We start from the raw sequence: 14786 nt of genomic DNA, 5'->3' as shown, positions 1-14786 counted from the left end.
GGACTCCGCCTCCCGGGCTGGGCCCCGCGGCGCTCCGTAGCTCCCCACAGAGGTGGGTCCGGGGCGGTGCTGAGCGCTCCGGTCCGCGTCCTTCAGCCCCGACTGGCAGCCGCTGTGGGCGAGGCGGGGCGGGGACTCGCCCGAGGCGGAACCCCACCTCCCGCGCGCTCTCCCCCGGCGCGACTCGCGGCTGCGGCCCTGTCATGCCCCTGTTGCTGCCCGGTCCCTCGGCTTCGTGCGTCCGCGTCCGCGCGCCGGTCCCGGAAGTGGGCTAGCACCCCGCTGTTCCCGCTTCTCGAGGGGAGGGGCCCGTCGCCACGGTGGCGGCCACCGCATCGCGTCCCACCTCGGCGGCCCTGGGCGCCGTGGTATCTGCAGGCCCCGAGCCAATGGCGGGCCAGGACCAGCCGGCGCCCGGGTCGTCGGTGTTGAGCACGGTGTTCCGCCACGTCCGGTACGAGAACCTGGTGGCGGGTGTGAGCGGCGGGGTCCTGTCCAACCTCGCGCTGCACCCGCTGGACCTGGTGAAGATACGCTTCGCCGGTAAGACCCCGCGCTGACCCCGGGCTCCTCATCCTCGTTGTCGCCCCCAAACGGGATGAAAAGGGCGCAGGAGGGAGGCCCGGGTCCCCCCTGCGCCTTCCGGACGAAGAGGCGAGCGTTGAAGCTGCGCTCGGTCCGGGCTCAGCGGGGACTAGAGTGGAAGCCGGGGGCCTGGTGAAGAGATGCGGCCGTCGCCGGGGTCCCCCGAGAGTCAGGGGTGGGGGGAAGCGCAGGTGGAAAAGCCAGAGGCAGGTCCCCACCGGTGCACAAGGTGGGACTCCACGCCTGGTTTGTAAAATGAAGGGGTTGGCACGTTACGGGCACAGCCCTCCACTCGGGCAGAACCTTCGCGGGGGACGGTGCTTCGGGAGCACAAGGCAGCCACGTGCGTGGCGGCCCCGCGGAGAGCAGGATGCAGGTGCGTGGTGCGCGCTCACCTCCAGCAGGTAGGAGGCGGCAGAGTTTTCTTAAAGGTTGGTTTTTTTATCGCTTAGCAGTGGTTCTCAACCTTCCTAATGCTGCGACCCTTTAATACAGTTCCTCGTGTTGTGGTGACCCCCAACCATAAAATTATTTTCGTGGCGACTTCATAACTGTAATGTTGCTACTGTTATGAATCTTAATGTAAATATCTGAGATGCAGGACGTATTTTCATTGTTACAAATTGAACATAATGAAAGCATCGTGGTTCATCACAAAAACAATATGTAATTATCTATGTGTTTTCCGCTGGTCTTAGGCGACCCCTGTGAAAGGGTCGTGGGACCCCCCAAAGGGGTCGCGACCCACAGGTTGAGAACCGCTGGCCTATAGTCTGGTGCAAGGTCCACACTATAGGTAAGGAGTAGGTGGGTAGAATCCAAGTGCTCTTTTCTTAATCCTCAGGGGAGGCTGTGTTTATTGATTTTAGATAGAGAGGGCGGGGGAGGAGGAAACACCCACGCGAGAGAGAAACGGGATTGTTCTTCCCTCTAAAAGGGAGGCCTCGCGGGAGGGCGGGAAGAGTCCAGAGCCTACTCGCCGAGTCCCTAGGTACAGGATAGTAGTGATGTGTTTTGAGGGGGTTTCTGGTTAGGATGACATGTCCAGCACCCAGTCAGGCTTTCCCCTGCCACTGTGGTTGTGGGGCGTCCACTGGGGCATTGTCACCCCTTCGGAGGGGAGATGCTACTAGAAGGGGCTCAGGGCTTTGGGTTTGCATCGTAAAAGAGGAGGTCTCTAGGTATAAGTGGATTTCCTGGTATGTGTAATCCTGGAAATCTCCTTGAAGAAATGTGTCCCACACTAGGGTGCAGATGAGAGCTTGCTTGTTCTTTGGTTAAATTGTTGAGTGATTCTGGAGGGCAGTTCTGAAGGTCCTGTAACATAGGGTCGAGGAACTCTCCTGCCCTGGTTTCCATGAGGCTTCAGGAGATTAGTTAGAAGGTAGAGCCGGTCCCAGCAGGGGCAGAAAAGGGATCCCCTGGGAATTATTTTAGGACTAGAGGCCCCATGCAGGAAATTCGTGCAAGGGTAGGCCTTCCCTTGACTTCCCGCACCTGGGCTTCCCATGGCTGCTGGCAGCCGGCCCCGCCCCCCACCCGCACCTGCCTTGGCCTGGTCCGCCCCCCGCCACCCGCCTTTCCCCCTCAATTAATCGCTCTGCCGCTGGTGGCCTGGGCCTCCCTCTGTGGGGTGATCGTGGGGCGATGGCAGGCCCCGACCAATTGTATCGCACCCACCTTGGCCGGCCTGGTGCCAGTGCGTGTCATAGTGTGGTGACCCGGATGGTCGTTCTGCTGTTCGGCTGTTCAGTCATATTATGTTTTGCATATTATGTTTTTATTATAGAAGGTTACGGCGACACTCAGAAAGATAGAATAAGAACTACTAGGAAGATGAAGCGGTGATTTAAGCAGAGGTACCAGAACGTGAGCTCCTCTGGTGAATTTTGTCTGTTTTGTTGGGTGCCCTTGTCTCAGCCGAGAGATTTTGATCGTTGTCTCTCCTGTTCTTGTGCAGGAGTATTCTTCGGTGGGGGGTCTGCTTTCTCGGTTCTGGACGTTGTGCTCTCTCAGGGTCCTGGTCTCCACTGGGGCTTAGTAGATAGAGTTTCCCCTGGGGACTGAAGGGTCCCTGGTTTGATTCCGGTCAAGGGCACATGCCTGGGTGGTAGGCTTGATTCCCAGTAGCGGGTGTGCAGGAGGCAGCTAATCAATGATTCTCATCATTGATGTTTTTCTCTCCCTTCCTCTCTGAAATCCATAAAAAAATATATTTTAAGATATATAGATTGCTGATAGCCATATGTATCTGTATCTGCAAAGGTCCCATTAGATCTTAAGGTTCCTCTAGAACAACGGTTCTCAGCTGTGGGTCGCGACCCTTTGGGAGTCGAACGACCCTTTCACAGGGATTGCCTAAGACCATCGGAAAACACATATAATTACATATTGTTTTTGTGATTAATCACTATGCTTTAACTATGTTCAATTTGTAACAATGAAAATACATCCTGCATATCAGATATTTACATTACGATTCATAACAGTAGCAAAATGACAGTTATGAAGTAGCAACGAAAATAATTTTATGGCTGGGGGTCACCACAACACGAGGAACTGTATTAAAGGGTCGCGGCATTAGGAAGGTTGAGAACCACTGCTCTAGCAGGACTAATATTTTGAAAGTTGGGCAGGAAGTAAGGAGCCATTCTATGAAGGAAAAATCAGTGAAAATTATGGAGTATTATCCTTTGGAGAAAACCCACAGAGGCATATGATTCCCACGGAGTATATGAGGCACGCACAAGTAAATTACGACATAGCATTCATTGAGCAATTTACTAGGAGCAGGACAGTGAACTGTGCATTATCTCATTGATTGCTCTGAACAACCCTGGGAATTTATTTCTACATTATACAGATGAGGATAATAGAAGTTGACCAACTTGCCCAAGCCACAAGTGTGTAAAGATAGAGCTGTGGTTTGAACCCAGGCAGTGTAATCTAAAACCCTCTGGCACTTAACCACTCACCGTACTACTACATCTAGGAATCCCTGGTACTCAGTGGCTTGTACATGAAGATAAGAATTTTGGATTTGGCTAAGGCCGCTGGCCTATCTGACTTGGTGTCTACTGCAAATTTTTGTCTAGTAACAGGAGAGATGTCAGTGGAGATAATGATTGAGGAATGGTGTGGTTTGCCTAGTGAGTTTAAGAGTGTGTGATGAGCATTCCATGCCTGAGGAAAGGGAATTCTTGGACCTGAGAAGATTGGTAATCTTGATGAAATGGGGAGAGTAGTAGGAGACCAGTAGGGCTGAGGTGACAGATAAGGGCATTGAAATTGGGTGGGAGGACAAAATTAAAGACCTAGGACAGTGGTCAGCAAACTCATTAGTCAACAGAGCCAACGATTGAAATTTCTTTTGAGAGCCAGATTTTTTAAACTTAAACTACATTGTTATTAACCTACCTATATAGTTTAAGTACTGTTGATATTTGGCGCCTCTCCCCGCGCTGCCTACCCCGTGGCCCGCCTGCGCCGTGTCTCCTGTCCCCACTTCTTCGAACGCCACTTCTTCAAAATAGACTCGCTCAGGCCGAAAACCGACCTCTGCAAATGGGCCACGAAGTTTCAATCGCACTGTACGTGCGCACCTGCACGTGGTATTTTGTGGAAGAGCCACACTCAAGGGGCCAAAGAGCCACATGTGGCTCACGAGCCGCAGTTTGCCGACCACTGACCTAGGAGACATAGCAGGGCTTTGTAATAATAAAGCCCCCAGTATGGCTGTGAAATGGTGATAGAAAAGAGGAAACTTTGGCAAAATGGACAAGTGAAATCAAAATAGTTGGTTGGCCATCAACATTAATTCTGTAGTTTTATGCTTTTGTAAAATTAAACCCTTATAATAAAATTATAGTATCTAGTGACAGGGGGTATTAGTCTTGAATGTACCATTAAATCAAATCTGGACTATTTCCATGAGTCAAATACGAGTTAAAACTCAAAGATATCCAGAGTAGTAGAAAAATTAGAAATTAGTTCATATAAGAAATGACTAGAGGAACTAGTTTAGTTTGGTGGGAAGATGGGGGAGTGGGGAAGGAGCCTAATGTATTTAGAAAACTGTCATGTGGGAAAGGGAGCTGCCTTATTATATGTTGATCTAAAGGGCAGATCAGAACTTGGATAGAAATTACAGGGAAGCAGATTTTGGCCTGGCAAATTGGTGGTGCTCAGAAATGAAAGTGGTTCAGGGGCTGGATGATAGAGGTTAGAAGATATTTTTGTATTGGGTGGGAGTCTGCATAAGGTGATTGTTGAGATCTCTTCTAACTTTAAGATATACATTCGTCTCTTGGTATTTGCAGGGGATTGGTTCCAGAATTTCTCCCCCCTCCCCCCCTGCCTCCCATCTCCACCCCATGGATACCGAAATCTCCAGATGCTCAAGTCCCTGATATAAAATGATGTAGTATTTGCATATAACTTACGCACAGCCTCCCTAAATCATCTCTAGGTAACTGATAATACTAGTTGTTATACTGTATTGTTTACAGAATAATGACAAGAAAAAAGTCTATGCATCTTCAGTACAGATGCAACCATCGTAGGCTTAATCACATAGGACATGTCAGCAACAACATAACTTTTTTTTTCTTAAATATTTTTTATCCTGGTTGGTTGAATCTATGGGTGCAGAAGTTAGGCTGTAATTTTAAATCATCAGGAATGATGAGAGAGCCCCAACAAAGAAGAATGTAAATGAGGTATAAAAATAGTAATTTTCTAAAATACCCTGAAAACCTAAGCAAGGAACCAAAGTGCAGAGTTCAGTAACAAGAATAGTACACAGCTGAGTTTTGATATAGTACTACAAGAGCCAGTAGCATAAATAAACCAATACTTATTGAATGATTGCTATGGGCCAGGAAGGATTTTAAGGGCTTTATATGTAATCCTTTGTAATTTTCAGAGTTAGGTTCTATTGTTTTTCTCATTTTATGGATGAGAAAACTCAGTTACGGAGTTATCAAATAACTTACTCAGGGTCACACAGTAAGTGTTAGAATTGGGATCCAAACCCAGTGAGTCTGACTCCATGGCATATGCTGTTAGTTAGAAACCATAAGTGGGGTAGTTTGGTATAGCTAAAGGGTAAAATGCTAAAGGTGAAAATGAAAATGATTCCAGAAAGTTAAGAAGCTGCCAGATTGACACATCTTTTATGCCATGAAAATTGGAAGCCAGGTCTGGGGTTAGGAATAGATTAGGACTAGAGATGTAGGAACTAGCACGGGGAAAGCATTTAAAGCTACTTAATAGTTGAGACTATCCCTGTTGAGTGGAAAGGCTGCTGATAAAAGTCAGCATTTGAAAGATGGGCAGAAGACAAGGAGGCAAAGGAAATTTAGTGGCCAAAAAAAGAAATAAGGAAATAAGAGGACAAGCAGGAGAGTGTAGTGTGAAACTAGACGAAAGAAGTATTGTAGGAGGTCAAACAATGACAGGTGCGGCTGAACGGGTTAGTCAGTTTATTTTTGAGTAATATTTTTGATCATTTGAATCTTTAATCTTGGATATCTGTACAAAGCGTGTGTTGAAACCTATTTACTTAAGAGACTTATTGGTCATTTAAGAGCTGCTACTCCAACACTTCCTACAACATTATTTGAATGCTCAGTATGCCCTCAATAAAAACATGAATAAATTCACGAATGTGTTTTTCAAAATATTAAATAATCCTGGAAAATAATTTCCTCTTAATAGGTTTTTCTTCTGAATTTATCTCCTTTGTATGAATGTGTGACATCTATGTTTATATGTGATTCAGAACTTGAACTTTGCTCTCACCTGACTTTGTGTATCTTTTACTGCAGTGAGTGATGGATTGGAACTGAGACCGAAATATAAAGGAATTGTGCATTGCTTGACTACCATTTGGAAACTTGAAGGATTACGGGGACTTTACCAAGGAGTCACCCCAAATGTGTGGGGTGCAGGTTTATCCTGGGGACTCTACTTTTTCTTGTGAGTAGATCTATATCAGTTAATAAAGCAAGATGAGTCACTTAATCAGTTTCTCTGAATTAAAAGTGTCAGAAAGAACAGAATGGCTTATTTCATTCTCTGTTAGCTCTAGCTAACGGAGGCATTTGGTCTGGAAGAAAGTTCTTAACAGGAAGAAGGCAAAGAGATGAAATGGAGAAACACTCTTATAAAAGCCATTTCTGTGAGATGAATTCAGGAAAATGGCTTACCAAAATACATTATGATTCATAATGAAGCTGGAAGAGCAGAAGAGAACAGATCTTGGGACTCCTGTAGGAACACACACCACAGGAAAGTCCTGCTGAAAATAGAAAGCAAAAGCCAGTGCTTAGCTGAAAGAGTTTGAGGCGTGTTCCTTCTTACCTCGTATTTGACCCACTTCGTCATCTTCCCAGCTCATTCATTTCCTTTATCCTTAGCCTGTAAGATATCATCACATGTGAAATAACTGCTATTGCATGCTTGCTGACGAAGCCACAGCAAGCGCCTGTGGCAGCACATGCAGCCTGTTGAGTGTAGGAGAGCATGGGCACAAAGCATCATCTCCCTGCAAAATAAAATTCAACTTTAGTATTGTTGAAGTATTTTTTATCTTTGGTTCTAAGACATACTTAGAAGAGTGAAACTATATGTATAAAATTCATGCTATTAGGAATTTCAGAGTTGTGTAGGTTCTCCAAAGAGAGTTTCTAAGAACAAGCCATGGAAGGTTTATCTGTTGAAACAGTGTACGTGTTTCACGTTAGAATGGTATGTTAACACTTGGAGAGATTTATTTCGCTGAAATCTTTTTTCAAGAGAAAGTGGAAATCAGAGTTAGAGCAAATAGGCTGACTTGACTCCCCTGCTCAGGAACATGTTAGTGGCTTTCTATTTTCTGCCAAATAAAGCCCAAATGTCAGCCTGCCACTCTCACGTGGCTCAGTTTTCCCTGACTCCCCAGTCACCTTTATTATGACTTCTGCTCATGCTCATCTATTTCCCTATTGCGACTATACCTGTCTCCATACTCAGCCAATGCCACTTTCTACACAAAGCTTTCTGTGATCTCAGTAATAGTTTCTCAATCTCTTAGGATACTGTCTGTGTTATCTTTTATTATGATTATTTATGTGCTGCCGCCTATGGTCCTTGTTAGTCTGTTAGGAAGGATCCATTAAGAGTTTATCTTTATCTACTAGACTTGCCAACCACAGCACCTGAACACAGATGTTTAGCACATATTTGTTAGGTGCCTTTTGTGGTCTCTTTTATCTTGTCTGCCCAATCACTGACCACCTCTGTACCTACCCCCTCCTGGTTTTCCCTGTCGTTTTTATTAATTAAAGAGTGTATCATTAAAATATTTTATATATATATTGCTACTCATATATATTTGGGGAAAGGAGAGGCATAATCTTAATAGTAAACCATTCCAGTAAATTCATTCTTGAAAAAGGTCGCATTTTGTGGCTGCATTATTCCTTGACTTACTTTTGAGGCATTATTGTTAAGTTACATGCCATTTTATTTTCTTATTTATTACTAGGGGCCCAGAGCACGAAGATTTGTGCAGGGGGGTGGGTTCCTCAGCCCGACCTGCACCCTCTCCAATCTGGGAGCCCTTTCCAATCTAGGAGTTTCTGTCTTTGCAATCATATGAGCGAATTGTCTGAGACCCCCCAACCCAGTTTGGTTTGTTGCTCACAGAATAATAGAGGCCTTTTTTTTTTCTTTGCTTCATTGGTGGAGATTTCCTGGAAGTTTTAGGATATCTTCCCTTTAATTTTTCCTAGACACTCTGATTTTACTTATGTCTCTCACCTTTGCTTTCCCTCCATCCCCCACCGCAACAGGAACTTGCTCCAGGCTCACTTTGCTCTGGTGCAGTGGTTCTCAACTTTGTGGCCCTTTAAATACAGTTCCTCATGTTGTGACCCAACCATAAAATTATTTTCATTGCTACCTCATAACTGTAATGTTGCTACTGTTATGAATTGTAATGTAAATATCTGATATGCAGGATGGTCTTAGGCGACCCCTGTGACAGGGTTGTTCGACCACCAAAGCAGTCGCGACCCACAGATTGAGAACCGCTGCTCTAGTGTCTAGGACCATGGTCCGCAAACTGCGGCTCGCAAGCCACATGCGGCTCTTTGGCCCCTTGAGTGTGGTTCTTCCTAAGCCTTAGGAGTACCCTAATTAAGTTAATAACAGTGTACCTACCTATATAGTTTAAGTTTAAAAAATTTGGCTCTCAAAAGAAATTTCAGTTGTTGTACTGTTGATATTTGGCTCTGTTGACTAATGAGTTTGCCGACCACTGGTCTAGGAGATCCATCTGCCACCAGAACTACGATTCCCAGCATTCCTGGTGCTCCCCGTGCTCTGCGCTTCCACTTCCGGTCCTGGTGCTGCCACCAGAACGACTATTCCCAGAATTCCTGGTGCTCCCCATGCTCTTGGTTTTCCCTTCCTGCTCTGTCTCTGTCCCATGGCCTCCCACTCTGTCAAGTCCTCCAAGCCACCAGCTCTCCCTCTCTGCTCTCTGTCTGGCAGCTTGGGGAGCCAATTCCCAGAGCCGCTCCACTCCCCACTGGCTCTCCTGCTCTGCTGTCTGCCTGGCACCTATGTATGCAAATTAACCTGCTTCTTCAGCAGGTTAATTTGCATACTCACTCCTGATTGGCTGATGAGCGTAGCAGAGGGACAGTCAATTTTCATGTTTCTCTTTTATTATATAGGATTATTATTTTGTTGTTGTTAATCCTCGTCTGAGGATATTTTTTCCATTGATTTCTAGCAGAGTGGGAGGGCGGGGGAGAGAGAGAGAGAGAGAAACATCGATATGAGAGAGACACATCGATTGGTTGCCTTTCACAAAGTCCCGGGATGGAGCCTGCAACCGAGGTATATGCTTTTGATTTGAATCGAACCCAGGACCCTTCAGTTCATGGGCCAGTGCTCCAACCACTGAGCAAACTGACTAGGACCACACCACTTTAAAACAGACTTGACTGCTTTGTGACACCTACTGAAATATTTATTAAACTGCTTATGTTTTATTCTTTTAGTTACAATGCCATCAAATCATACAGGACAGAAGGAAGAGCTGAAAGGTTAGAGGCAACAGAATACCTTGTCTCAGCTGCCCAAGCTGGTAAGACAGTGTAAAATTTAAAATGTCATATTTTCACTATTATTTTATTTGCCTTTTTACCTTTGAACACCAGAGTTTAAATGTGCTTATCTAACTATACTAATCAGTGATCACATGAAATTTCTTAAAAAGCAGGTATTCTTATTGATTACTCTGGATCCGCGGTTCTCAACCTGTGGGTCGTGACCCCTTTGGCGGTCGAACGACCCTTTCACAAGGGTCACCTAAGACCAGCCTGCATATCAGATATTTACATTACGATTCATAACAGTAGCAAACTTACAGTTATGAAGTAGCAACGAAAATAATTTTGTGGTTGGGTCACAACATGAGGAACTGTATTTAAAGGGCCAGAAGGTTGAGAACCACTGCTCTGGATAGATTCCAAAGGTTTTACTTGTCACAGGGTAGTAAACCTTAGAAAAAGTATAACTCTCTAATAGTTTAAAATTATTCCATATAGTGTTTCTTCAGTTGAAGTATAATTTCACTTTTCAAATTATATAATTTAGTAGCCTTGTTTAATTGCCTCATGTGTGTATAATGCCTGTATGCTAAGTAATCATATTCTAATTTGCTTTTAGGAGCCATGACTCTCTGCATTACAAACCCATTATGGGTAGCAAAAACTCGCCTTATGTTACAGTACGATAGTGTTGTTAACGCCCACCAGCGGCAATATAAAGGAATGTTTGATACACTTCTGAAAATATATAAGTATGAAGGTGTGCGTGGATTGTATAAGGTAATGAATTATTATCAATATATTTTTAATAATTGACCATTGCAATTTCCCTTGGCTCTACTGTCCAAGTTCTGAATGAGCTGTAGTTAGTTCTAAAAAGAAGCCAAACTTAGGCACGAAACAATATAATGGGAAGTGAAATATAGTTTACAGTATTGGAATTGTACTTTAAGCTGTGTGTCCCCATTACCTAAGATGTATTATCATAACAGGGGTGGGTGTGAGAATGAGAACTGTCTAAAACGTTGTCGAGTAACCATTTCACATAAGTCACACACTGAGGTCACCCATTCCTTACTCCCCTCCCTGGAAGCTGTGGTGTTTGGGAATTAGCTTAGTTTAGCTTTTCTTGGTTGTTTTTTTTTATTTTGTTTTAGGGGTTTGTTCCTGGGCTGTTTGGAACATCACATGGTGCCCTTCAGTTTATGGCATATGAATTGTTGAAGTTGAAATACAATCAGCACATCAATAGATTACCAGAAGCCCAGTTGGTAAGATGATTCCTGAAAAAATGTAATATTTACTTTTATGGGCATATAATAGATGGAAATGTTGTTGTGTTTACTTTGGAAGTATTGTTGTGATGATGAGTACTGACTCTGCCACTAATTTAACTTATAGTTAAATATTTTATAGGCTAATGACACACAAATGTTAAATATAGAACCCCTTAGCCCTAGCCGGTTTGGCTCAGTGGATAGAGCATCGGCCGAGGACTGAAGGGTCCCAAGTTTGATTCAGGTCAAGGGCACATGCCCGGTTGCGGGCTGGATTCCCAGTAGGGGGCGTATAGGATGCAGTCAGTCAATGATTCTCTCATCATTGATGTGTATCTCTCTCTCTCTCCCTTCCTCTCTGAAAGCAATAGAAAAATAGATTAAAAAAATAGAAACCCTTAATTGCTCAAAACTTGTGTTAAGAGGGGAAATAGTATTTTTCACTTCAGATCTACTTAAATGTTTGTTTTCCTGTATAATTTATATGTTTATGTTTTTAAAGAAATCCTGTCCAAAGAAAGACACTTGTTTTGTGTTGTCATTTTAGAGCACAGTAGAATATATATCTGTTGCAGCACTATCCAAAATATTTGCTGTAGCAGCAACGTACCCATATCAAGTTGTGAGAGCTCGTCTTCAGGATCAGCACATGTCTTACAAGGGTGTGTTGGATGTTATCACAAGGACGTGGAGGTAAGAGCATGTGATGTATCAAAAGGGCTCTTAGGAAGTACCTTGCAAATCAAACTGTCCAGTTGACATAGTTTTATAGCAAAGGCCAGTATGCTGTGGTGAGCACGTGGCTGGTGGCCCCTGCTTTCCCACTTCCCATTTACTGCATATAGGAGCATGGACTTAATCTCTCTAAGGCTTGATTTGTAAAATTAGAACATCTAGACTGACAAGGTGATTATAAAAATCAGAAGAGATCTGTGAAAGTGCTTTGACAAATAAAACAAAATTTAGATGTTATAAAATATTTGAATGGCCTATATTCAAGGAAGTCTTAAAAGACTTGGTTTAATACAGTTAAGAAGGCCCCACACCTGCTATGGGCACCATAACTTTTGCAAAAATAATAGGTCCTCGAATAACCTTGTTTCATTATAATGTCAATGAGATGCCATAGGACCTTAGTTCTTGTTTAATATCAATTAGCCTATGGTAAAATTGGTTTTGTTATATGTCATCTCACTTAAAGTCGCAGCACCTATTGACTACATTAAATGAGGGCTTATTGCACTAGTCTCCATGTATGGGAGAAATGCTTGTTCTTTGGCATGGGAATAGTTAGACTGTTATAGACATCCTCATAGTCACCTTCTAAAAGGCCAGAGCAGAATATTTAACATGTTTAAATTAAGTTCAATTTAGTAAATATTTATCAAGAATCTAAGTGACAAGATCCAAGGCCATATTCCTACTTTAGGCAGTAAGGACATAAAGTTTTATTTTGGTATATGCTATATTTACTGTTGTCTTGCATTTATATAATATAGGAGGTTTTTAATGCCTACATTAGATCAGATAATACTCCTACATGTTATACCTTTAAAGGCATTTGAAAGATGGTTATCGTTAAAGCACATTTCAGTGAAGTTTTGAGGTGTCCCTGTCCTCTCTTCCTCAGCCAGCCCATAAAAGGAATGTAACCCCTACAAATGGCTCACAAACTACATTATTGCAGGGTGTTGAAACATGGACTTATATCGCAGTGAGGTTTGATTGCTGGCTCCATGCCCCAGGTCAGTTAAGCTTTTTATCTGCAGCCTACCTATATCAGAAACTAAGCATGTTTCTATTTTTCCCTCTAAAGGAAAGAAGGCATCGGTGGCTTTTACAAAGGAATTGCTCCCAATTTGATTAGAGTGACTCCAGCCTGCTGTATTACCTTTGTGGTATATGAAAATGTGTCACATTTTTTATTTGACCTTAGAGAAGAGAAGAAGTAAGCAAAAAGAGATAAGTGCAGGACACCTGCCCGGGCAGCAGTATGCTCCTTTGTGTTTGATGTAAAGCTCATAAACAAATTGGTCTGTAATCATTAGAAGTCAAGAAACCACTAATCTTCACAATGTTTTTCTGCTTTTTGCCTTCCCCATGTATGTGGGACTCGGCTACCTCTGCCTGAACTGTCTGCCATTATCACAGCAGTAAAGCTGACATCAGTGGAGTTTCACAAATTTCTCCACTGTTCAAGTAGAAGCTGTTTTGCAGCATTTGCTAAATGGATTAGATGAATGTCCTTTTTCTACTCATTTGCCTGGATTAGCTTTAAAATTGACCTCTGTAATAGCAAGAAAATAGCTTCTTGTAAGAATGTCATCACTGTTTCATGAGTAGATTAAACTTTGAGGATTTGATGGGAAAGATATTGCACAAATCCAGACCATTTCAGAATTGAGAAATTTTGGTGAGAAAAACAAAATTGCTGTACATGCGCTTTAGTTCAGTTGGAATATATGAACTAGAGAAATTTGAGAAGTTATGTACTTCTCCCAGTTTGAGAAATATCTGACATCTGTTGTCATTCCATCACTGATTTTATTTCCAGAGGTTCTTAATTTAAAATGTAATCCTGGATCCCACTATTTTTTGGCCTGGGTACCTACTGTATTTTAAATTTTAAAAATCAACTGGAATCCAGATGTGTCAGCCCTTATTTAGCATACAGATCACTTACTGGAGTTGCAAATAGATCAACTTATATTGATACTGGAATCACTGGGATGTGTTTGTTGACAACTGCATATAGCTGAGAAACTTTCATTTCCTACTTCAGTTTTGTATAAATGGGTCCAGATCTCAAATAAATGACTAATCTACATTGGTTATTTAAATTCAGGTTCAAGTACAAGTTACATTAATGGTCATTATTGGTTTTACTTTATGAGTCATTGTAAATATCTATAAATATAAAGTTCTGCCCCAAAAGGATGCCAGAATAATGCTAATATTTTTATTTATCATAAATACCCATGACGGCTATTGCACTACCATCTATTTGTTGTAAATAAAATATTGTGGTTTTGAAAGCCATATTTAAATAGTTCTTTGAAAATAAGTCTATTTTTTTATATTTTGAAAATGGCATTGTTTTAAAAATAAAGGTGAAATGATAAGTACCTAATTACATGTACTATAATTTCTTGTAACATGCCCAGGAATACTTTATAAATTAAATGTGATGTATTTTTTCATACTCTGATTATACTATAATTCATATGAAATCCTGACATTGGTCACTATATGGAAAGACAAGCTGCAGTTGATATTTGGAGTTTTAGAGGTAGTGTCATTATTTGAATGCCTCCTATGTACCCCAAATTAATAAAACATAGTTTCTGTCCTTTAAGATCATATATGCTTGCAGAATAAATAAATAAACAGTTCTTAGTTAAGAATATGCAAGAAGATTTTTACAAAGCCCTGTAAGAGTTCTGAGACAAGAACTCATTTCCCTTCAACACATAGTTACTGCGCTTCTGCCCTGTACCAGGTATGTTACCAGCATTGAGGATATAGCAGTAAATAAGCCAGACAACTTTCCTGCCCTCAGGGAACTTTCATTTTATTATGAATGCTAAAAACATACAAATATAAGCATCATAATTTCAGGTATTACATGCTGTAATAAAACTAAAGCAGGGTTATAAATAGTGTTGCTTTATTAAGATGATTGGGGCCAGGAAAGTTCTCTTTGAGGATGTAATTGAAACATCCTTTATAATAAAAGCATAATATGGTGGAATGACCAGTCGGTGAGGGGTGGGGCTGGCAAGCAGATGGCGCCAGGCCAGCCAAGGCGCATGCCAACAGG

General features: G+C 42.6%; 1 protein-coding gene across 2 annotated transcripts; it reads left to right on the top strand.

Annotated features, from left to right (window-relative positions):
* The first annotated feature begins 68 nt into the window (after window positions 1-68).
* On the top strand, window positions 69-14321 carry SLC25A32 (solute carrier family 25 member 32). 2 transcript variants are annotated; one of them, XM_036337983.1, is made up of 7 exons: window positions 69-543; window positions 6414-6564; window positions 9639-9724; window positions 10309-10469; window positions 10847-10960; window positions 11514-11659; window positions 12783-14321. In XM_036337983.1, exons 1-7 carry the CDS (start codon window positions 390-392, stop codon window positions 12916-12918), a joined length of 948 nt encoding a protein of 315 aa, XP_036193876.1. In that variant the 5' UTR covers window positions 69-389; the 3' UTR covers window positions 12919-14321. The 2 variants fall into 2 exon arrangements, with proteins under 2 accessions (XP_036193876.1, XP_036193877.1); XM_036337984.1 differs by lacking the exon at window positions 12783-14321 and adding an exon at window positions 12597-12716 and having other exon boundaries at window positions 70-543.
* Window positions 14322-14786: the final 465 nt, after the last annotated feature.

Source organism: Myotis myotis, unplaced genomic scaffold (assembly GCF_014108235.1).
Source record: "Myotis myotis isolate mMyoMyo1 unplaced genomic scaffold, mMyoMyo1.p scaffold_m19_p_16, whole genome shotgun sequence".
Lineage (NCBI taxonomy): Eukaryota > Metazoa > Chordata > Mammalia > Chiroptera > Vespertilionidae > Myotis > Myotis myotis.
The sequence above is the reverse complement of the archived record's forward strand: the minus strand, read 5'-3'. Positions and strand labels throughout refer to the sequence as shown.

Coding starts and splice junctions, on each gene's coding strand:
- SLC25A32 (XM_036337983.1), top strand. CDS start 390: ATGGCGGGCCAGGACCAGCCGGCGCCCGGGTCGTCGGTGTTGAGCACG. Junction 9,725..10,308: donor TGTCTCAGCTGCCCAAGCTG/GTAAGACAGTGT, acceptor ATTTGCTTTTAG/GAGCCATGACTCTCTGCATT. Junction 10,961..11,513: donor GATTACCAGAAGCCCAGTTG/GTAAGATGATTC, acceptor TTGTCATTTTAG/AGCACAGTAGAATATATATC.